The 23,724-nt window shown below is 41.4% G+C and overlaps 1 protein-coding gene across 1 annotated transcript; it reads left to right on the plus strand.

The window, feature by feature from the left end:
- The first annotated feature begins 5,175 nt into the window (after positions 1–5,175).
- Positions 5,176–15,564, plus strand: GPA33 (glycoprotein A33). Its single transcript, XM_074928548.1, has 7 exons — positions 5,176–5,209; positions 9,872–10,023; positions 10,947–11,157; positions 11,710–11,868; positions 14,037–14,150; positions 14,685–14,808; positions 15,483–15,564. Exons 1-7 carry the CDS (start codon positions 5,176–5,178, stop codon positions 15,562–15,564), a joined length of 876 nt encoding a protein of 291 aa, XP_074784649.1.
- Positions 15,565–23,724: the final 8,160 nt, after the last annotated feature.

The following is a 23,724-nucleotide window of genomic DNA, read 5'->3' on the forward strand; positions in this document are numbered from 1 at the left end:
AACTAAGAGGGTAGATTTAGATTAGATATAAGAAAGAAATTCTTTACTATGAGGGTGGTGAGACACTGGAATGGGTTGTCCAGAGAAATTGTGGATGCCGCATCACTGAAGTGTTCAAGGCCAGGTTGGACGGGGTTTTGAGCAACCTGATCCAGTGAAAAATGTCTGCAGGGAGGTTGGACTAGATGACCTTTAAAGGTCCCTTCCAATCCAAACCATTCTGTCGTTCTATGATTGTATGATTAGCTGATTTTTGTCCTTGGAAGAGCTAGGACTGAAGTACACTGTGTCTTCTCCAATGCCTTTTCAAAAAGGAAACCTACAGTTCCCATCTCTTGATGCCCCAGCAAAGCTCATGGGCCACACTGGTCTGGGGCAGATCCAGATGAAAGCCTAAGTGCTATTTTTACCTGTACCGGGGGGTCCAGTTCCAAGTCATGCAATGACATCCCACTGTTGATTTCTTCTGCAAACAAACAAGTGAACAAGAAAAGTGGAGAAGAGAGCTGACCTACCTCATACCACAGATACCTTTGCTGCTGCATCATGCTGGGCAGGGCCTAAAAATCCCCCTTGCAATTTACTTGAGTGCTGGATCCCCACATGGGGATGGGGCAACATCTGTAGGGATCCACCTCATCGCAGGGAAGAGCCATGAAACAGGCACTCAAGTCCTTGTGTGCTCACAGCCTAGACTTGTGTTAATACAGTTACTGGGGTGAGCAAGTAGGAACAAGACAAAGTGGTACATTGAATCTTGGGTGTTGTATCAAGAGGAGAAATGGATTACTGATTACAGGTTTGAAGAGATTCTAATCGTTTCATGTACCAAAAGAGGATGGATTGTGTTGATCCTACAGCTGCCTCCTCTAGGCAATGTAATTTTTAGCCGCTTCTGCAATGCAATGCCATATGTGTTCTTGTTATCTGCTGCTAATTGAGGCAGGAAGTGATCTAAAGACATTTGCCTATGGACTCACTTATTATTGAAGAAGAGAGTTTTCAAAGGACCTAAATGTTGTGGGAGCATTTATACCATTGACAATCAGTAAAAACTGATGCTTTTAAGTCACTGAGCTGCTTCTAAAAATCCTGTTCATGAATCTTTAGGACACAAGTGCAGCAGAGGATGATGGCTACACCTGAAACAACCATTCACATGTAGAGATATAGACAGGATCACACATGTTGCAGACTTGTGGAGAATACACAGACAGCAGGCTGCCTGGCAGCTCTTCCTCACTGTTTGTTACAAGTTGTTGCTTTATGGGATCAAGATGACCATGCAGAACAGAGGCAAGGATGCTAGAAATCTTTGCTAATGAATGTATGCACATGTAAACACTGCAAAAAGTAACAAGCTATAAGTGGTTGGGCATCTGTCATTGGTGATTAATATATCCATTCATAGATGAACCCAAACTGAACATGGCCAGGTGCTGTCCTCTTAAGAGGGAAAGATGGGATCTTGATGGAAGGTTCATGTTTCTCTGTCTTAACTTAACAGGAGTTACAATCATTTATAGTGTTAGCACTACACTACCTACGCATTAATCCTCATTGGCTTTTATCAAGCCTTATCAGAGGATGTATTTTTGGGAAGACAATAAAGCCACCCTAGCTTCATATTAAAGCTTTTCATGTTAATGGCAGTTTCATGTAAATAAAGTAATAATATCCCCTAAAAATCTTATATATCAGCAAAAAGATTCCCCAGAGATGCAGCCATTAGCAAAAATAAGACTTTAAGGGTTTGCATTGCCCATGGGTGAGTGATGAAGAAGTCGATGTGTTTCACCCTATGCTAAGATATAGGCCGGAATTAGCCTAAGTTGGGCCATGGCAAAGCTTTGGCAGTATTGACAGTACCTATAGCAGTTCTTTTAGCTGTGGTGCCAATGCCTGTGAGTTTCAGCAGCTCACACTAGACAGGGAAAGAAAGTTAACCCAGAAACAAAATTAAATCTCTCAAAATTGCCAGCTGTCTCAGTCTTTCTGTTTGGGCAGCTCTACTGACTTCTCAGAGGTAAACTGTACATTTGCCTCCTGCATTTATCAACAGCTCCTGAGGCCTCCTCAGGAGAGAACTGCCAGGGAGAAGTGATGGGATAGAAGTGCCTAAATACCTTTTCCAATCTAGGCCTAAATAACTAACAAAAGCTATAAATAAAGTGCATCTAGACAAGTGCCTTGCTATCAGATTTATGTAAGTATCAGGTGTTGAAGCATATGCTCTCTATGATACCTAGGAAACCAGTCTTATTAAGCTAAGTCTCTAAAACAGCAGAACGTTATCAATCTGAGCACCAACTTACTTGTAACGCAGCTGTGTGGCCGATAGAGGCAGGGTAAAACTGTTCCCACAGTGAATCATTTCCACAGCAGTATCTCTGCACAGACACCAGACAAGGCAGCCTGTCCAAGTTATGAACCATGAGGCAAGATCCGGCACCTGTCCCTCCTCCCCAGAGCGGTGGAACTAGACACAGGCCAATACACTTGGAGAGGATGCACCTTGTTACTTTAACAGTTAAATGACAAATTTCTGTGAAAATAATGCATTTATTTCAGAGTTAACATGCAGTGCTTAACCTACATACTATCTTTTAGACAGTAAGGTTACTAAACTCGGACCTGCTTTAGGTATTTGAGGAACTATTGTTATAGGCGCTGTTTTCAGCTCAACTCTGTAAGTTCTCTCTGTTGTGGGTTCTTTACTAGCCAGTTGCTACAGAAAACAGACTAAACCCCACGTATTTCCACAGGCAGTGGGATTAACAAGCTTGGTTTCCAATGAACTTGTATCCTGCAGTCCAGGTGCCCCAGCACAATAAACATCTCTCACGGAGCCATCAGCTCCTGCCCCCGTGACTACTTGCTATACCATATTTCCCTATCTGCCTGGCTGTGCAAGAGGTGAGAGAAACCATAGTTAGGTGCACTGGTTGCACAACTACAGATTCTTGGAATGGAAGACAATGATTAATGCCTAAGAGGTACCATTAATTTAGATTTCTCTCTTATCCCAACTGATTTGGGATTGGTGATTTTTACAAGACTGAAAGGAACTTCCCGTCTTTAAGATTCCTATCTGTCAAATTTAGCTGAAATCAGTTATGTGAGTTTTGAAATTATTGGGGAGAAAAAAGAGAGGTTGTATAAATGATAGTGAAAGTCTTATTTCTGTGAAGAGGATAACAACAAGATTACCAAGTTGGTTCAGTGTCTGTCAGGGACTGTAACCAACTTCTTTCGGTGAATACTCAAAAGCTGCTATGTAGAGAACTGAGAATTAACAGAGGAAGTATGGGCAGATGGTGTACAGTGATGGCATTTCTGTCACTATCTCTGTTCATATTAAAATATTAAATGGGAGTAAAATCAAAAGTGTGGAAGCTAGGGCAACGACCCTACATGTCTCTCCCTGGAGGCTGTGGAATAAAGTCACAAAGATCTTAAAGTCTTTAAAGAAGGTAAAAATTTAATTCATCCTTGTGAGGAACCTCATCCTTGTGGGCTCCAAAGAGGAGAAAGGAGACTACTGACCTTGCTCCAATTTTGTTTACATCTTGAATCATTTGTAGTTAGCATTTAGAAGTTAGCAAGCTGTTTCTGGAAAAAGGCTGTCCTCTCTTTGCAGGGCCCTTGCCATCTCCTAATGCCTTTAGCCTATCAAAGATGAGACACATACAGCAGGATGGATTTTTCTTCTGAATGCCCTAATTTGGAAGGTTGCCAAGGAATATAGTTTCTGTAGTCTCATGTGCTTTAATTTGCTCTGTACTAACTGTTTGAAGAGAACAGAGGTTATGTAGCAAGCACAAAAGTACTGATTGGATTTCCAGTCACTAATAAGTTTCATTCTCTTAGAGATGTTTTGAATAACTGCCATACAGAAAAAGAGGCAGTCTTTACCATGGCTCTTGGGAGGTTTACCATGCAAGTATGGGGTCAGCACAAGATCAAGATCCAGACCCACTTTACTGGACTAAACACGGGTATTTCTGATGTAGACACCAACTTTTGAGGTAGCCTCCTTCAAAAATCTAAACAGAGTTCATTAGTACCATTGGTATCTGTATCATCAGTATCATTGTATGATTAATTTAATCTGAAGAAAAATGTCTGAAGACATGAAGTCCCCATCTAAGATGCCTAAAATGATCACTCACACCCTAAAAGTGACTTTGTCTCTCAAATGGCTAGAAATAGAGCATAGATGACTATCCTGGATGGAGACATCCCCTGCTGCCTGTTGGCAGTGAAGAGTTTAAAAGACGTGCTAGCTAGCTGCACTCAATTAAATGTAATGTCAGATATTTGCCTGAGCTGCCATCAGTCCTCCTTTTATTCTTCAGTCAATTATAGTAGCAGTTATTTGTGCTTTCCAAGTGCCCATCCAGAATACGTGAGCAGTGGCTGGACTTTCATTGCGCATGCCTCAACGGAAATGTAGCTAGCATGCTACAAGCCATTGATTGGTTTCTCTAACAGCCTTTTCAGCATAAAGGTGCCTCTGTCACCTGTGGCTGTTGTGCAAGCCACACACTGGGACAGTTGAACAGTAGGCATAAGAGCATAAGAACCTGGCTGAGATGCATCTCACTTATATTTAGATAATGTATTAGTCATCAGATTCTCATAAACTACATATTCTTTCAAGTATTAAAGTAAGTGGAGTTAGGCACCCCTGTTTCTTAAATCCTGGATCTAGACAGCTCCCTTAATAAATATTTAAGATGAATGAGGCTTATCCTCCCCTGGTTACATGTCATCACATGCATGATTTCAGTTGTTTTATTGTGCACGCCCAGTCACCGCACCCTTCGGTTTGCCTCTTCTCTTGCTTTATGTACCTGCATGTTAGGAGAAACTGGGAAAGGCAGTTTAATTGGGGAAGAAAGTTCACAACTGGGGAAGGAGTTCACAAGTTTCCTCTCTGCCCCTAGGCAGAGAGCAGCAAGCGATGTCAAAGCCTACTGGTGATCTGGCTTGTCATTCTGGCTGGGAGGGGAGTGGCAGACTGGAAAACCAGAGCTTTAAAAGAGACTGAGGAAGTGAACTTGTGAGAACACTGTGAAGTAGCCCTTCAGCTAAAGCCAATTACTTACCCAGCCACCTAGAGATACAAGAAAGAGCACCTTGAGGTGAAACAAAAGAGAGATGAGGACGGCGATGAAAAGACTTTGGCTGTTCGTTTTCAGTGCAAGTGAGTACTAATTTGATTATGTCCTCCAGGGTTGGGCAGAAGGAAAAAGCACTACAAAGTCCAAGTACTCCAATGGACTTTGTGTGTTTCTTTTTTGTTTAGTAAAAGTTCCTTCATGTTTATGATCAGGCAGGTGTGTTTACCATCTCTGGGCCAAATGTCCAGACACAGGCATCTCCTAAAGCCGCAAGACAGTATTAAGAACAGAAAGAATGCTATTCTTCATGAGGCTGGAAATATTTTTTAAAAACAGTTTCAATAGCTTCCATTAAATACAATGTTTATCTCTGAAGAAGGAACTTCCTCAGCTGGAAGTGGCAAAATCCTTGTATTTTATTCTTTTATACATAAATCTGCATGTAGCATTGCCACTGTAAATCTAAATCCTACTGTTTATATGTACTCCGATACAACTTGTGATCTCTATATATTCTTCATGTCAGGGGGATGCACAACAATCCCTAATGCACATAAATCAGCCAGCTGGCCCCTGGCCTTCCTCACAGACTTGCCCTTTCTCATCCTGCCTTGCAGAGCCTGCAGTCTCAGTTCCACTGCTTTTTGACCTGTCACATCTTCTCATACCAATGCTCCTACACTTTCTTCCAGCCTTCAAACATGCACATGGAAATTGCTTGGTTTTTTAACAAAAATCCTGAAAACCTCACTTCAACAGTAAGACCCACAAGAAGGAAATTCACAACGTTTAACGTAATTAGAAAAAGTGGATATGCTCCATATGCAGCAGATGTGACTTGGGTCATGATCTGATGATCATCATGTAAATTGTGTAACATCATTGGTATTCATTCTCCTTTTTCATTATTCTCACCATTCATGCTATCCAAATTATAGATGGGAAACTTTTCAGAACAAAGATATGTATGTTGGGTGAAGCTCTTCTTGTCTGTTTAGGCAGGACTCAGATGGTAATAATTCAGAGTTAAAATACTGTCCTGTGAAAAATTTTTGGAGGAAGTATAGTAGATTCCTGCCCTGCACCAGAGTGAAAAAACTGCACAGCACATGGCAGTGCCATATTGGGATGCCAGAGCTGCCCTGAATGTGCTGCATCAGGCTCCTGGCACAGGCTGACTTCTGCTGTACAGTTTTCACTGCAGTTGTGTGCATAACTGGTACTGCGAACTTGCTGAAGGAAAATCCCCAAATGATCATTCTGAATCAAACAAAATTTTATTTTCTCTGCAAATTTCACATTGAAGAGGTTTCCCCTCACCCACTTTGGAATTAATTTCAGCTAAATTCTGAAGTATTGATTTTTTCTCCAACCTAGATGATTCTGTGATTCTGTCACGAATTAAAAGTCAGAGCATTTCCTTGTAAAAGTGAAGTAAAACATTTGCCTGGTGAGAAAAGTAGGAGAAGTGGAAATCTACCAAGACAAATCAGCAATAATAATTTTGCTTGATCTAGATCTCATTTTTTTCAGCAAACAAAAAAATCCTCTAACTGTTTCCAACTCTATTAATTGCCCTTCATTCTGTTTTGATTATCACTTAGTAAGGAATGTGAAAGCAGGCACATCACTCTGATTTTCTTCTTCCTTTGTACAAATGTTTAAGTTGAGCATTGGGAGGTAAAACCTTTCTCAATTTCTTATGCTGAAAACATACTAATTGATAGCACACAAAAAAGTAATTCTAAGGGTTAAGTCTAGGTGACACCATCCCTCTAGTACTATACAGGCTATTAGCCCTCTCTCCTTTTCTGAAGTTCTTTCTCGGTCCTCTCCTCCCTTCAGCCATACTTAGAATAGATTCTGTTTTGTCTCAGAAAAAAGGCCCCAACCCATGAGGAAAACACCCCTGTTTTTAGACATGCTGACTGTAACCAGCTGGCTGTTGGTGACTTTGTGAAGAAGTGCAATGTGGTGAGAAGGGGGAAGGAGGAAATCGGTGTGAGTAAATGGCATCCCAGAATGAAACTGTGCAGCTTCCCTGAGAGCCAGAAGGAGCCCTAACAGGGAGGAGTGGGAGCCAGAAAGAGTTGTCGTGGGTGAAAAACAGGAGAGCATCAGAAGAACTCGGGCATTAGGGTGACAGCAACAGATGAATAAGCAGTCTCGCTTGTTACAGGCTGTGTCTCTTGAACATGGGGTTTGGTTCAGCTGTTCCCCGACTCTGTGCTTAAGACATGCTTGGAAAAAACCAAAGATTTATTGTAGTATTTGAGTCATCCAATTGGCAGAAGGAAAAGCACTTGTGAGGGGAAGCCTTAGGGTTGGGTAGTCTCTTCTCTGCCTCAGGGCTGAATTAATGACCTGTCAGTGAACTCCAGCCTGGTGGAACCAGTTTCTGAGTGACAAAAGGATCAGGAAATGGGTTTTGCTCCATCTCCCAGTACAGATGGTGGTGCTTTTCACTTAAGGTGTCTCTATACAGTCACAAAAGGCAAGAGAAAGCTTTCATAGGTGTCTCATATAGAGGGCGCAAGGAAAAACAGTCAGAAAGAAATGCAGTCAGAAAGAGCCCTGGGGCTACACAAACACGGCCCTTACAGTGGGTGCTCCAGAGCAGGGTAAGACCTGGGAGTGGCTGCAATAAAACCATGCTAGAAATACTTTGCCCTGCTGGTTTCCTCCTCATTGCTGTCAGCAGCTGTAAATGAATTAATCCCCAAGAGAACGCTACCACCATGTCACCGAGGAAGACTAAAACGCAAACTTAAGTCATTAACTGTGCAAGATCACAGAACATCTCGGTTACGGGATGGGGAATGCATAAAGATCGGAACTTCAGCTGGAATCCTCCTGCTCTGGTCACTTGGCCGCCTTGCTTGCCAGGACACTAACAAGCACAGAAGGCAGTCTGTGCACTCCTGCTGAAAATGTCTGAAGCTGCTTCTGAAGACAGCTGTGGAGGGGAGGGCATCCCTGCCCGGCAGCAAGGAAGGAGGGGTGCAGGGGAGGGAAGGGTTCGGTTGCTGTGAAAACTCCCATCAAACTTCTCTCAGGAGAGAGAAGATGCAGAAGTTCTGGGAGTATAAGCCATTTCTAAGAAGAGACTTGAAGGACCATATCCTGTGGAGAACAGACTGGATCCAGAAACCTCATACAGAAACTTTTGCCTCTCCCAAGGGGGAGCAGATCCTCATGCCAAATGTCCCATGTTACCCTGTGCAAGTACCTGAACTGCTACCAGCAGGCTTCTAGTGCAGTGACAACAAAACCTTTTGGGTCCCTGTGCTGTTATTTTCTAAGGAACACTATTGTTCATTGCTTCTATAGTCAATAGAAGTAGTCAATCTGGTAGTGCTCAACTTGCCAATGACTTACTCTTATTGACCTAATGCATGTGTCAGTGCTTTTTTCCTGCCTAAAAAAGCAAGTATTCACAGTCAGCTTGCAAGGTGGAATCTAGGCATCCTTTGTTCCCTCCCTTACACATTACACTTTGTTATGGATCTAATCTGGACAGAGATACAGCAGAATGAGGGCCCAAAGCTTCTTAGACAGCAACTTCTCAGGCAAATCTTCTCCAGGGAACATTGACTCAGCCTGGTTCTTCCAGAAGCAAACCTTCACCACCACACACAGCGTGCCTCTCAGGAGAGCATACATCTCTGCCCTCCTCCACTTTCCTCCTTACTGGACCATATTACTCTTTGTCACAGGAGTGCCTCTGAGCAGCACTCCTTTTCCCACCTTCCTGCACTCTCTCTAACTGGTTTCAGACTTTTTTTTTTTTTCCCCAAATATTTAGTTTGATGCCATAAAAAAACCCCAAGCCCTACACAAACTGTAAGGAGAAAGCAGGTATTTTTAAACATAGGTTCCCACAGACATGAAAGTCATCTATAGCAGGGCAGAGGTAAACCTCCAGCCCAGTTCTGAGAATATGTAAGACCTGCCACTAGCTAATGCTCAGGTACGATGAATTAAGCATCATGTCAAATGGAATATGGCATACAACACACACCTATCCAGTGCTCTGCATGCTCCACCAGGGCATAGAGGGATTTCTGTTGTATTCAACTCTCAGCTATTCTTGTGCTCCACAGGCAGGAGCTACAGTTCTTGGAGAAAGGTGATTACTACCCTACTAATTTTTAAAAAAGAATAGCTATTTATCTCTTATCTCTTGTTCCTTTCAAGCTCTCTTTGCTTTTCTAGATTTTTCTCTTTCAGGGCATTACATGAACAGGTTTTGTTTCCCCAGCACAAAATGTCACCTCTGTATGGACTTGGATTGAGGCAAGTTATTTGACAGTTTTCCCAATCCCTGAAGTTTGACAATATCAATTTGTTAGTTTAGCCTGAATCCTTAAGACTGCTGATGCACTTATCTGTTTATCTGTCTTCCTCTGTATATTTAGAACTGCCAAAGGATGTCAGTCACACTGAAAGAGGGCTCAGAAAAAAAACCCAACCCAAACATCTTTATAAACTCTATGGCAATGTATGTCCAGGTAAAGAAGAGGAAAGCGAGGAAAGCCTTTCTTTTGAGTTTAGCTCTTAGCCATCGTGTGCAGCAGCTTCCTGTAGTCAAATAGCCCCAGCATATATCACCTCTTGCTCCGTGGGGAATGTCATGGATGACAGAGGGGATGTAGGGTTGTTGCGGCATGTAAAAAAGCTGGAGACAAAACGTAGAATCCAGATATCGTTAATTTTGCTGACCACAGAATTTATTCTCTTCCTAGTTCTGGTGACTGCTCACGCCCTCACTGTGGAAACACCTGCCAAGGAAATACAGGTGGCACGTGGGAAGAACGTTACTCTCCGCTGTAATTTTAAAACAGAGGCTTCTATTACCTCAGGAGATGTTGTTGTCTGGAGGAAAATCAAGAGTGAGGTAAATTGAGTTGCATAAAGAAACACATTTTAGGGCACGCAAAAAGGGGGTGGGAGGAGAGATGGAAGCAGGACTGTGGGTGGGAAAGTGAGCTGGAAGAAAAAGAATCCTTCAAGACTTCCTTTAATCTCAGAACTATGCAAACAGAAACTCTGATTCTAGATGCAATTTATCCCAAATGTATTGCATGATACAAGGCAAGCCCCCACTCTTCTCTTTCCTCTCTCTTGGTCTTGCAAATGTGTACCGAGGATACATCGCTGTATGTACTGTGGGTTAACATCTATTAAAATATGTGAAATACTCAGACACTTTATAAAAAGATATGTATGTTTTGAAGTATATGTATTATAGATATCTGCTTATGTGTATATATATATATTTTTGATACTATATAAAATGTTTTAAGTTGATGATAAGATTGCATGGAGAGATTCCTGAGGTCTCCTACATTCACATGGAGTCTCGGAAGGTAAAGAGACCTCTGAAGTTCTTGACTTCTTGAGAATTAGTGAGAGGGGAAGTCACCTTTAGAGATCTTGCAGTAACTGCCAAGGGTCTCTTCTCTGAAGATCTTTGCTGGAAGAAGGCAAGGGAGTTTGTGTAATCATAGGGGAATTTAATTGGCGTATGGATCTCAGACAAGTCTCATGGGTCCTGTCAAGGAGGGGAAAGGTAAATAAACCCCAGCAAGAGAAATCAGTTGTTTGTGACTTCAGATAAGGTGGGAGAAGGGGATTCCAGACAGAAACACAGCCCCTTTTGAATTTCTATGCTTTTCCTGGCTTTTTGGCAAACCAGGGCAGTTTAAGGCCTTATTTTCCAAGCTGTTCTTCTCTTAAGAGTGGGATAATCCATCAAGTTAGGTTGTAGACTCACACAGAAGAAACTCAGATTGATTATCTTTCCTCCCTCTCCATCAGGATGATGCTGTCACTAGGTATTTTGATGGACTTGTACAGTATGGCAAAGGTTATGAAAACCGTATACAGTTTAGTGGTGATGTAAACAAAGGGGACATCAGTATCACCATCAATACAGTGACCATGGAAGACAACGGGACGTACGCATGCAGCGTTCGTCTAAGGAACGACCCCCCCAGGCAGACTGCAACCCTGTCTCTTTTCGTCCTTGGTAAGCATGATGGAGGCAACATCAGATCCATTAGATAAAACACTGTCTGTCCTTTAACATCCACATAGCTTTACAAGAGATCTTCTAACAGAAAACAAATTCCCAGGAAATCATCATCCACAATTCCATTTTTGGTCTTTTCCTACTACTATGGAAGTAGGTTGGAAGGCCTACACCACCCAACTCCCTTCGATACTTGACAGAGAAAATAGTCTTTAAAGTTGTATAATTCACTTTCCTAATAACTCTTGCCTTATTACAGGGCATTCCTCATTCCCTGTGTGGCTTGTCATACTCCAGTTATCAAAGGATGAGTTACCCATCACTATAAGACATATATGAAAAAGCATCTTACAATTCCTTCTTGGCTGACCAGTGCCAAGAAGGGAGAAACAAATTAGAGAAAAGTTCACTCCAGTGCCTTTGAGAAGGCGGTGGTAGGTGCAAGACCAGCTTCTGTTTAGCAAGAATAAAAGCCACGGGTACAGCAGATGGGTTGAAACAAAAAACCTACTTCTCATTAATAAAATTCCTTCCTTCCTTCTTCCTCAGTTGCACCATCCAAGCCAGAATGCAGTATTCTGGGGACAGCAGAATATGGACAGACAATCAATCTGACCTGCATTTCTCATGAGGGCTCCCCAAAGCCCAGATATACCTGGCAAAGCTTCAATGTACAAAATGAGCCCCGTGTACTGCAAACAACAGAAGGTATGAGAAATTCAAAGACACCAAGCCTTTGAGCTTTCTGTAGATGAAGGTTGGAAAGATTTTGAAATGTAAATACAAAAACACACTTAAGGCTTTTTCTAGGAAGTTCTCTGATGAGGATTCTGAGAAGTTGTCCTTTTGATACAAGGCACACTCAGTAATAACTTAGCAGGGGGAAAAGGACTGTTACCTGAAGTAACAATGGCCACTAAGATTTTCACTTCAGCTCTCCAACTGGCAAGAAAGCTGGCTTGTTCTGGAAGCAGCCAGAAATAATTACTTCTCAACTGCTGGGCATAAGGGGGCAAAATATTCAGGAATAACGTCAAGTTTTCTAATTGGTGGGTCTTTATATCCCAGCTTGCTCGACAATGACCAGGTCACTTTTGCGATGAAGGCAAATAAAACTGGCTCTGGAAGTTACTTTCCTTCCAGAGATGACTATTCCCCTAGAGGAAGGTGGTATGGGAAACAATTACACCATTCCTGCTTTGAGCATCAAAGAGGCTGCTGGTTCTTTAGGACTATCACGCAGGGCCCAGTATTTTATTTGCTTTAAGTCAGAATCTAGAAAGTATTCACACAGAAATGAGGGTTTAATATTCTTTGAAGTGTAGTAGTGACAGGACTTGGGAGACATTCCTTTAAACAACTTTGTTTCTTCCTGCTATCTGAACCTACCCTTCCTGGTTTAACTTATCCTAGCATCACTATGGAGGTAAACTAACTCTGATCAGACTTGACAGGATATTCAACACTCACTAGCTGATTCTTGCATAAATTATGCAAAAGATGAGACATCACCAGGGACACAAACCTTATTCGTTTGACTGGCCACTAAGTGGTGCCAACGCATCACGCACAGCCCTGAACATACCGGGATTTGTCTTTTAGCAGCGACAGCCTGCCTGCTTCTGCTGTCATCCTGTTCTTCCTTGGGACGGGAGTCTCTTCTGATCCATTTCCACCTCATTTCTGTTTTCATCAGAGCACCGATGTCTAAGTAGTGTGCTGACTGTCCCCTTCTGCTGCAAGCTGGCTGGATGCCCTACTGTTGCTACAAGCAATTTTTTTCTGTGCTAAGTACCTGTGCTAACCAAGTCCCAGTGCTGTAGCATGTGCAGAATCCCCTCAGGAACCACTCCAAAGTGGACAGCATCTGACCCGCATTTTTCCCAGTTTTACTCACCAGTCAATTACTCTTGATTTAATTTAGGAGGATTTACAGTCCCATTATAGACTGCAACTCTAAGAGCTATAAAATCACACTGGGAAAAAAAAAAAAAAAAAAAAAAAGAAAAATCAAGCATGCAGTCTGTTATTTCTTGGTTTGCATGCTCTTTTACTATCTAGCGCTAGGCGCCAGCAGAGACTAAACAGAATCCCAGACCCATGAGTGGGCTGAAGCGAGATCACAAGGAAAATAAAACAAGTCACTGAAAGGTATTCAGAGCCTTTCGCTTTTAGAGCAGTAATCTGGACCTTTATCAGTAGATCACAAGCAAAAAGCACGGACTACACATACAAATGTCAGCTGGAGATGTAATAAACAAAAACTGACTGCCTGAGCAGAGCTAAGCTTTCATATATGGTTCTAAGCTCTGTTAGGTTGGACAGAAAAACATCAGTATTATAGTAATCCCATGTCAATGCATTTCTTTTCCTTAATTTATTTTCACAGCCTGCATGACCTCTCCAGACTAGAAAACTATATTCTCCACTGCTAAGCAATTCAGATCTGAAATCCTAAGAGCTAGAGGATTTAAGAGCTTTTTGTTTTTACAAGTTAATTCATCAGATAGCCAGTTCTCAAAACCAGATGTCAGTGTGAGCCATCTTACGTTTCTCAACAAAATCCACTGCAAGAGAGCTTTCACTAAACACATATACTTCTTTACCCTCCACCCACAATTTTCTTTCTAAAAACAATGTTCAAATGCCACATGCTCCCTGTAATCAAAACAGCACACTTCCATTTGTCCTCCCACAAATCACAACAAAACCTAGGGACTAGCATGGAAGCTCCTGAGCAAGACAGAGCAATTCATCAGCTTTAATAACCTCTCATCACTCCCACTACCTGGGACTGGAATTGAAAGGCTGCTGTCCCTACTTCCCTTCTGCTTTAATTATTTTCTTTTTTGGACTGGGTTTGTGTTTTGCAATAGGGGAACAAATAACTCTGAAGAACATCTCGGCAGATACCTCTGGATTTTACATCTGCACTGCAACAAACATCGTGGGAAAGGAATTTTGCAACATGACAGTCAGCGTTGTGCCACGTAAGAGACAGAGCTGCTTATCAGAAGAGTAGTACCAGAGAAAGTACCCTAGCTAAGTGGCAAAGGATTAACAGAGGCAATGCAGACAGAATTATAAAATTCTGCTTCCTCTCAAAAAAATACCACTTTTTTTTTACCTGTAAGATATATTCTCTGCATTGGTTTACACACTGCCAGAGCACTCTTAACTCATGGGGTTAATTCACAGATGATTTAAAAGAGAACTAAAAAAGGATAGAGTGAGATAGGCCTGAGCCCTCCAAGTCTGAAACTAAACTTTATTGATAAAGTGCAGCAGTTGTTCAGATCCAGGGGCTCTTCCCTATCACCATCTGATTGCTCCTACAGACTTATCAGCTACCCAGTACAGAATTAATTCCAGTCGCTGTAGTCAAAATAAACGTGGCTTCCACTCAGTCTGGATATGGTAGGGAGAGCTGACATCTGATGGTGGGGTTTGAAGTCCAGCGATTGTGCTGATTGCATTTGATATCTTTCTCATTGCAAAAGACTAATTCCTTTCTTCCTGTATAGCATCCATGAACATAGCTCTTTATGCTGGCATCATTGGTGGAGCTGTTGCTGCAATTATAGTTATTGGTATTTTAGCCTATTGCTGCTGCTGTCGGGCAGACAAGGACACAGACTATGAGATGACGTAAGTACCTTTCTCTAGAAAAGTGAATGGAACATATCAAGGGTTCACGTTCTCCCTCTGGCATCAACATATGTAGTGGAAAGCACAGGAGTAAAAAGAAATCAAGGAAAGCGTGCAATGCTTTCTCTTTACAGTTTCCACCCTAGTGGCTCCCATCTCTTCTCACAGAATATGCCCAGTATTACCAACCACCTTTATGGTCTCTGGGGTAGAACCCAAACATTCAAGCCTTGGAAGGAAGTTAGTAAGTCCAAGTCAGTCAAGCATGCACAACTACTTGATAAGCAAAGCCCAGACTGTTTCTCATTTCTCTGAGTCCCTATAGCTGTTTCTGTCCTTGCTAGCCTAAATCACCATGAGGCACCATATTCAGAACTGTCACTCCAAGATAGAAACCTTTTGTTTATTCTCATGATGGAAACAGACCACTGGAAGAAAAGTGGGATGAGAAGAGATATACCAGTCACCTTTTCTCTACATACATGTTATCAGGAAAAAAAAAAAAAAAAGTAGGTTACGCATCTGTTACATCATCAGCAAGACTTAATTTACGTATTTCAGTTTGATACTCTTCCAGGTCAGCTCAGAGTAGTCTAAAACTATTCTAATACAAAATCTCTTCACTAAAATTTCTAGCTGGTTTTCATTAGCATCTCTACTCCTGTACAATGTAGGGAGAGAGAAGATAGACATGAACCCTCCAAGGAAATGCCTACAAGGAACCAGAGAGCAGAGGATGATGTTGAAGATGAATGAAGAAGCAGGAGGCCAATGCCATCTTCAGGATTTGCTGAGGCACAGACACCGCTGTAGAAAATAAATCAATCCCTCTTTCTTACCGCAAGAAGGGTTTTTTAAATAATAAAATGAAAGCAAATGGCTCTGCCTTCAAGTTCTGGGAGAGACTATCCTTGTCTCACTGGAAAGAAGTGCCTAACATAAAATGAGTACTAATATATAACCTCACAGCAGAAAAACACATGTGAAACACTGTTTCATCCAGTCATCCAAATATAAGCAGTCTTCTAAGACTTCCGACTTTCCGCAAAAAGAAGCCAAGGCAGGTCTATTTGGAGAACAGAGTTGCTATTGTATCCCCAGATCTACAGAAGGTTTCAAGGTCACCAACTGCAAGTCACTGAGGAAGGGTGGTTTTGTTTATGGTGTTACACAAATGTCACAGCTTACAGAATTGTCCAGTACAGAAATGATTTTATGCAGATCTAAGCAAGAAAATTTTTAAAGGACATTTTATTAAATGTGTTATTTGTATATATTATACATACACATACAAATAAAAATATGGAAAAAAATTCACTGATGACCAATGAAAGTTGTTTGGAACAACAATGCATACTAATAGAATGGATAAGGCAAGAAGTTAGATGGATTTGTAACTGGCAGCTGACTAAGATCTAGAAACAGTCTAGTAGCCTATATACTGTCAGATTCCTGAATTTATGAGTTCCAAAATACTAATTTTCATTACATTATGCTTTCCTCCAGACTGGTGCATGGGCAAGTCAGAAATAGTCCATTGCTCCTGCTGCTGCTTCTGAAAAATTGACAGTGTGAGAGCATGTACATTGCAAGTGCATCTTAAATAAAAAGAAGAAAAAAAAAAAAGGGAGAAAAGGAGGAAAGATACCTTTTTATTTAATATTGTAACAATTTAATCAGAAGCACTGTATGTGCAAGATGCATGCAAATGTAGAGAGAACTCCCATCACTAGTATCTTTGGAAGAAAATGGACTGTCCAAAAGACTAACTATAGTATTAATGCTAACTAAGAGCTGTTTGGTTGCTTTGGTTTGGGTTGTGTTTGTTTTTGTTTTGTTTTGTTTTGTTAAAAAAAGATGTTCAGTAAATGTCTTGCACTACAATATTTATCCTTTCAAAGCTCTCTGTTGCATCTTTGACTTCAGGAGTTTCAGAAACTTACTTTAATGCCTCCCACATACCCTTTACCCCCAAGTAGTTACTTTTAAATCTGTAACAAAAATCTAAAATATAACTTTAAAGAACCAGCAATCCTCCTACACATGGGCAGAATTTTCTAGATTTTGAACTATGCAAATTAGACTACCAGAACTGTTATTCTGCCTTGCTTTCTAGCCGCCTTTGTTTTACATGGTACTAAAAATATAATTATTAATTTGTACTAATAACAACTGTGAAGACCAAGAACTCTGGTTCAAAGTACATACAACCCAAATCTTTCTGGCAATGAATAACCTGAAATGCAATTCAGCAAGACATTCTGAGGACCTATTCCTGTGCTTAGTTTAGATGCATGACAAAACACTGCAAAAATGGATGACTAAAAAAGAATTTTGCACACAGAAGCTGAAGGCATATAAAAAACAAGGTGCATGGCTCAGAAGCAGAACTGATACATTTTTTATTCTCTTTTGTAACAAGCAAGTATAGTATGAATTATCTAATTAGCATTTTAACAAGTTTTTACTGTAAAACAAAAGCTATTTCTTTTATAAATATTCAACTCGGCACTCCACATTCCCTCACAAACAGCTATATATACCCTGCGGCTGAAGTGGGCTTCTGCTGAGGGATAGTAGTGTGGATTCTCAAAGATTGTACCTGGAAAGCTCAGCAAAAGGACTCAACAATTATCAGAACTATTTACGGCCAGAAACTGGCTCTGGCCTCTAAACCATTTTAACAGTGTTACCTATCCCATACTCTTAATTTTTAGGATATGTGAAGCTTAATTGCTGCTTGTCAGCTGAAGTCTTGAAGTAATGTTTACACATTGGTCATTTCAAGCATAAAGAAGAATGCAGATTAGCAAATCTGCATTACCTGAAGAAGACAGCAACAAAACACAGAAGAGATTACATAATGACCCCCAAAACCACGAATTAAATTCTCTGCAAGCAGGTTCATAAGAACTAGCAGGGAAAAAGCAAGAGAGTCAAACCTGACAACCATTACAGCAGAACTACTTACGTTCTGCAGCGCTCAGCTCTGTTCTACGCTGGGAAATAAACTAAGTGATAGCACACAGAGAGACAGTGGAGGTATTTCAGTGCTGCTTACATTTTTTTCCCCTCTTTTTTTTTTTAAAATAAGACTAACATTCTGGAAGTTGTGTATTTATCAGAATGCTACATGTGTTTTTCCTCAACCAATTTGTTAAACTTAGTCAGCCAGAAATACACATATTCAAATTCCTATCTTACTCCAAGGTTTTCCTGTGACTGAATTAATCACTTGTGTGTCTTGTATATTTTTTGAAGTAGGAATAATTTCAAGAGTCTATATTATACTCACAACTTTACCCCAAATACGTTAGTGCCTCTTTAATTTTTTTAAAAGATGAGGAAAGATAGCAATACTTATCTAATTCCAAAGAATTAATGTACATACATTCAACTTCAATACTCACTTCCCTCAAAAGGCAGGAAGTAGGCAAAAATCAGTGACCAGGCAGAAAAGTAAATTCCTACTTTATCCTTTACCCAACATATAGTAAATCAGTGTTTAGTTATGTTCAACTTTCACATGGAAGAATATGCACATGTAAGCTTTACCTGTGCATGAACAAGAAGAACCAGAACACAAGGATTTAAGCCCTCACCAAACCATTTTTCCCATCTGCAGGACTGCTGACATCTGTTACCCCAACTGGAACAATCACCACAGTAAGATTTTGATACATCACTTAGCAAGACTTGTTTTGCCAAGCATACCAAGAGGGTATTTAAAAATTACCAGTTTTTCCCTCTGACCCTACCTCAGCCACCTGCAACAGGCCATTTACTCTATAATGAAGCGTGTGAAGGAAACAAAGAAGTCTACTTCAATCAGTCTAGCAACAAAATGAAAAGTAGACAAGACAAATCTCATATGCAGAAGTGGCTCACCTTGCACTGCTCAAAACAATTACATTAACCATGACTACACCACAGATTCTTCTTAAGCTTAAAGGGGAAGAATGTCTCCCCAGTACACTGCTCCTTCACTTCCCAGCTTTAATTCTTTCCATTCACATTAATGTTTTCACTTGCCGAAATGCTAAGGCTTGGACAACCAGCCCAAGCCAGAGTTGACCTATAGATGAATCCTGTATGTTTTATAACTGATAACCATTGTGCTAGCAGGTATTGTACCAAGTTATAACAACCCACTTATGCTGATGTAAAAAGTGCTAAAGCATTGAGATACTGAAGCCTGAACAACAGGCCCCGAGCCGAAGCTGCTAACTTAGCATGTAGTCATCAGCAAAATATGTAAACTCACTAGTGAAAGATGCAGTTTAGACAGAATGTAATCAAGTAGTGAGGATGAAATGCTGAGAGAATGTATCCAACTTCCCTTGTTTAGCCTTGTTCAAGGCTGAGAACCCAAGCATTTGGCCTTGTTATAAACTCCCTTGGTTTCTCCCCCGAGCCCTGGCCAGGCTTTGGGTGGAATCTAACAGGAGAATGAAACCAGAAATTTTCTGCTCAAAACAAAGGTGCCAGCTATTCTGGCTTGCCGATCTCTGGTACATAAGGCTGGACCCACTTGCAGTGACTTTGGAAGCCTCACCTACTGGTGGACGCACCGCGTAGGATTTCCCACTTGCCGGGACAGGCTCTCCTCCTCGCTGTAACCGGGGCTCTCCAGTAACTGCGGAGCTGGATGATGGTAACACATGCAAGTGGTGATGGATCTTTCTTAATCACTATTCTCTCTTTCATGTAGTAATGATTTGATGCGTCAGCCTGTATTTTCCTGTTTGTCGCTTTAGGTGCCCTATTCTGCCTTACTGCACATCTTCTATATTACACTGTTACATTATTTGGTTATCACCAGTAAAATACACCTACGCTTTTCACTCTGGTGTCTGAGTTTAATTGGTATCCTTAATCAGCAAAACACTTGCTTATAACATTCTGAAAACAATATACTATGCGGCTTACTGGGGAAAAAAAAAAAAAAAAAAAGGTTTGTTATTTGTTTCCAATATAGTCACTTAGCCTTTAAGATTTATTCCTACCTAGGCTCTTTTCATCCAAGGAACTCAAAGGTCTACTGAATGTTGCAGGCAAATCACTATCATTTGAGTGAGAGTGATGTGACAAAAGTTAAATGATCTGACTGGAGACACAGATCACCACAGTGCAGAAGTATGGAGATAAGGAGGAGTCAGGATTCCCAGTCCTCTGATACACCCTGCAAGGCAAGTATTCTCATCAACACCCTAGTTCCCATTTCACCTTCCAAATTTCCTTTTTTTGCTTTTTTTCCTTCCTAGTTTCAGGCTTTCTTCTTGGCAAAGTTGCTTTCCTGACAGTCCCGGCTGTAGTGTTGCAAAGGGTTATTCTTTCTTAAGTGCAGGACCTCGCTGCATTTTATAAGGTTCCTATTAGCCCACTCCTCAAGCCTGTTCAGATTCCTCTGTATAACAGTCCTGCTCTTAATCATATCAGCTAGTCTCCCAAATTTGGTGTTTTCTGCAGGCAAGAGTGCACTCAATCACCTCCAGATCACTGCTAAAGTCACTAAACAGGCCATAGTATAGAATTCTTAAGTGCCCCACTTGTAACTGGCCTCCATGTAGAACATGAAGATATTTTTAACCATCTGGTTGTCCACCCATCTACACTGTAACATCCCAACTTGGATACAAGCATACTGTGAAAGACCGTACTGAAAGCCTTGCTAAAGTCACTACCAACCACTACCTTTCTTCCTTTATTCACAAACCTATCATGGAAAGCAGCCAGGCTGGTCAGGCATGATATAGCCTTGGCAAATCCATGCTGACTCTTTCCCGTCCCCCTCTCTCCTTCACATACCCAAAAATGTGTTCCAAGAGGACTCGCTCCATGATTTCTTTGAGTCCCCTGGGGCTCAGCAGGTCCTTTTGACAGATGGGTGTGATTTTTGCCTTTCATTGCTGTAGACTTTCTGTGACCTTTCAAAGGTGAAAGTGGAGCCTTGCAAAAGTATCAGGCAGCCTTCTCAGCATCCTCAGATGCAGCCCCTCTGGCTCTATGGATTTGTATGGGTCTAGAACTCCCAACTGATCACCAACTCACTCTTCATCCACTGCTGGTGTTCTCCTCCCTGAACCCTTCCTGAGTATAGAGATCTGAGAGACCTTACTAGAAAAGACTGAAACAAAGAAGGTACTGAGCACCTCAGCCTTATCTGTGTTGCTCCAACTGTGTTTCTAAATCACTCCCACCATTCAGCAACAGGACCACTTTTTCCTTGTTCAGTCTTTTACCATTAACAAAGTCATAAAGGCTCTTCTTGTTGACCTTGATCCCTTGCAAGCATCAACTCCAGGAGAGCTTTGGCTTTCCAAACACCACCTCTAGAGGCCTGGACAGTGTTTGTGCATTCTTCCTTTGTAGCCCATACCTGCTTCTACCTCCCTTATACTGCAATCTACTTGTATTCCGGGACTGTTCTTGCATTTGGAAGATGCTGTTCTTAATGAACTCCAAACAGTAATAAAACTCCTTTATTCTTTAAAGCTGCCTCCCAGGGATTGCACGCCTACCCCTTTTCCACATAACCCCCAAGGTCTGCTCTCACTGCCTTCCTCACTCTTCTCAGGACTTTGAGATATATTTCCAGTATTACACAGACACAAAAGCTGGTGCTGCCACTGCTTATTTCAAGATTCAGTATAGCACACAATTCAGAACTGATCAGTCAGACAAGGGTTAATTATCTCACAATTCTTGTTGCTAGAGTAACAGCACTACTTTTCTATTTATTTGTATCATCTGTTCCAGGAAAGACACCGAGGCAGTCTTCTATCTGAAGAAGTTCACAGTACAATGAGCAAACCGTCAAGATTAATTCTGGATGTGTTGGAACTAGTACTAAATTTATTACAGCCCAGCATAAGGGAATTTGGAACTTCTCTCTCCTGCATTTCACCTGTTCACTATGGAGTGAGGGGAATGATTTGAAAATGGCAGGAGCTTCTAAGATGGAACCAAGGAAAAGTGAGGGAACAGAGATAACAGAGGGTTAGACTAATAAAAGTGTTTGCTGATTTCTTGATTTTTCTGAATCAATGCAGTAAAAATTAATTGGCAGCTCATTCCAAGGTGAAAGTGAGGGATGATAATCCTGCAGAAGACATCAAGAGGGCAGAAACTAAATCACAAACTTGTTATTCCCCTGCTCCACTACAGCACATTTACTCTGCCAAATTGAAAGATGTTGTTAAAGCCTCTGCAGTCAGCTGCATATACCTCTATCAACCAGAAATTAAAAACTCAGTTTCATACATATACTTGAGTCACTTAACTTTCAGGAAAATTTTGAAATTCCTGTTAGGGGAAAAGATTAGCACTTTTAAATTCAACTAACAGGTCAAAAAGCACAGTCCCTCTTGTGTTAATTACACAGGGTTTTTAAAAAGATATCAGGAACAGAAAACTACAGCTATTTCACAAGGAAATCCAGACAGGGCTTCCCTGAATACAGGTTTTCATTCACCCAACACAAATTTTTATTCAGAAGAATCTGATGTTCAGCACAACACCATCTAACTGTGATGGCTCAAGACCCAGAGTCCCTGAAATGGAAGCCAGTTTTCTATTCGGTTATAACTCAGCACAGACCTCACTCTAGGTAGCTGGCAAAGAACAGAGTCAGTGGTATGAATATCAACTATGCCATTTGATCAAAGATCACAGCACTGCTTCCTCCAGTTTGACATGCACCCAAACAGCAAAATCCAACATCTAATACTTGACAGACCCTCCACCCAGAAAATTCCCACCAAATTACTGCCTTCCATCTTTTAAGATTTTGATGACTGACATACTGCTAAAGAAGTAATAAAGATTAATCTTACTTTAGACACAGCAAAGAGTCTCTGATAACTTGTTATAATGCAGCTCCTGAAGCTGGCACAAGTGTTGAGCCTACAGGCCTCAGGAGTAAAGAGATGACTAGGTGTCCCTTCCCACACATCACTGACTGCCCAGCTTGTTTTCTCACACTTGGGAGGTGAGAAGGGAGAGCTGCTCTTTATGTGACAGAAGCTGGAATGCACAGAGCTCCACCTGGGGACGGACAACGAGCCAGCTGGGAGCTCAGGGGTTAGACACAGAGAGAGGGCAGACCAACATGGGTGACATTGTGGCCTGTTGCAGCCAGCCTTAGCAGGAGGCAGTACACAAGGTCTTCTCCAGACACCTGAAGAAGCCTGACGCTCCTGATACAAATTGCTGAAGAGCCAGAGAGGGGAGGCGCTCTCCGCTGGACTTCATGCTTACAAACAAGAAGTAACTGGTCAGGGGTGTGAAGGCTGGGGGGTAAACTTAGCTTCAGTAACCATGAGATAGTGGAGTCTGGGATCCTAGGAGGAAGGAAAAGTGCAGGAGGCGGGATCACAACCCTTGACCTCAAAAACGCAGTCTTTGGCCTTGTTCAGAGATCTGCTTGTTAGAATCCTGTGGCATCCAGGTGAGCTTGTTGATTTTTCAAGTATTACCTCCTCCAAGATAAACAGGAAAACAAGCAGATGTTGACCAAAGAGCTCCAGACAAAGCCAGATGTAAAAAAGAAATATACAGGAGGTAGCAGCCAGGACAAATGATCTGGAAGAAATACAAAGATACTGTGTGTGCAGGTATGGGGTTAGGAAAGCCAAATCCCACCCAAAGCTAAATCTGGTGAAGCACACGAAGGGCAACAAGAAGGACTTCCATGGGTGCACTGAATGGGAAGGGGGAGCTGGCCATAAAGGACAAGGAGAAGGTCAAGGGACTGAATGCCTTCTTCACCTTGATCTTTACTAGGAAGATCAGCCTTCCAAAACAAGTTTCAAATTAAAGACATCAAAACTAGGTATTACTGTATCTACAGTATATATGTATATATCTAAGAGAATATTTCTGCTAAATCAGAATAGAAAGTACTGATAAAAATAT

This window comes from Athene noctua, chromosome 1, assembly GCF_965140245.1.
Source record: "Athene noctua chromosome 1, bAthNoc1.hap1.1, whole genome shotgun sequence".
Lineage (NCBI taxonomy): Eukaryota > Metazoa > Chordata > Aves > Strigiformes > Strigidae > Athene > Athene noctua.

Coding starts and splice junctions, on each gene's coding strand:
- GPA33 (XM_074928548.1), top strand. CDS start 5,176: ATGAAAAGACTTTGGCTGTTCGTTTTCAGTGCAA. Junction 10,024..10,946: donor GGAGGAAAATCAAGAGTGAG/GTAAATTGAGTT, acceptor CCTCTCCATCAG/GATGATGCTGTCACTAGGTA. Junction 14,151..14,684: donor GACAGTCAGCGTTGTGCCAC/GTAAGAGACAGA, acceptor CTTCCTGTATAG/CATCCATGAACATAGCTCTT.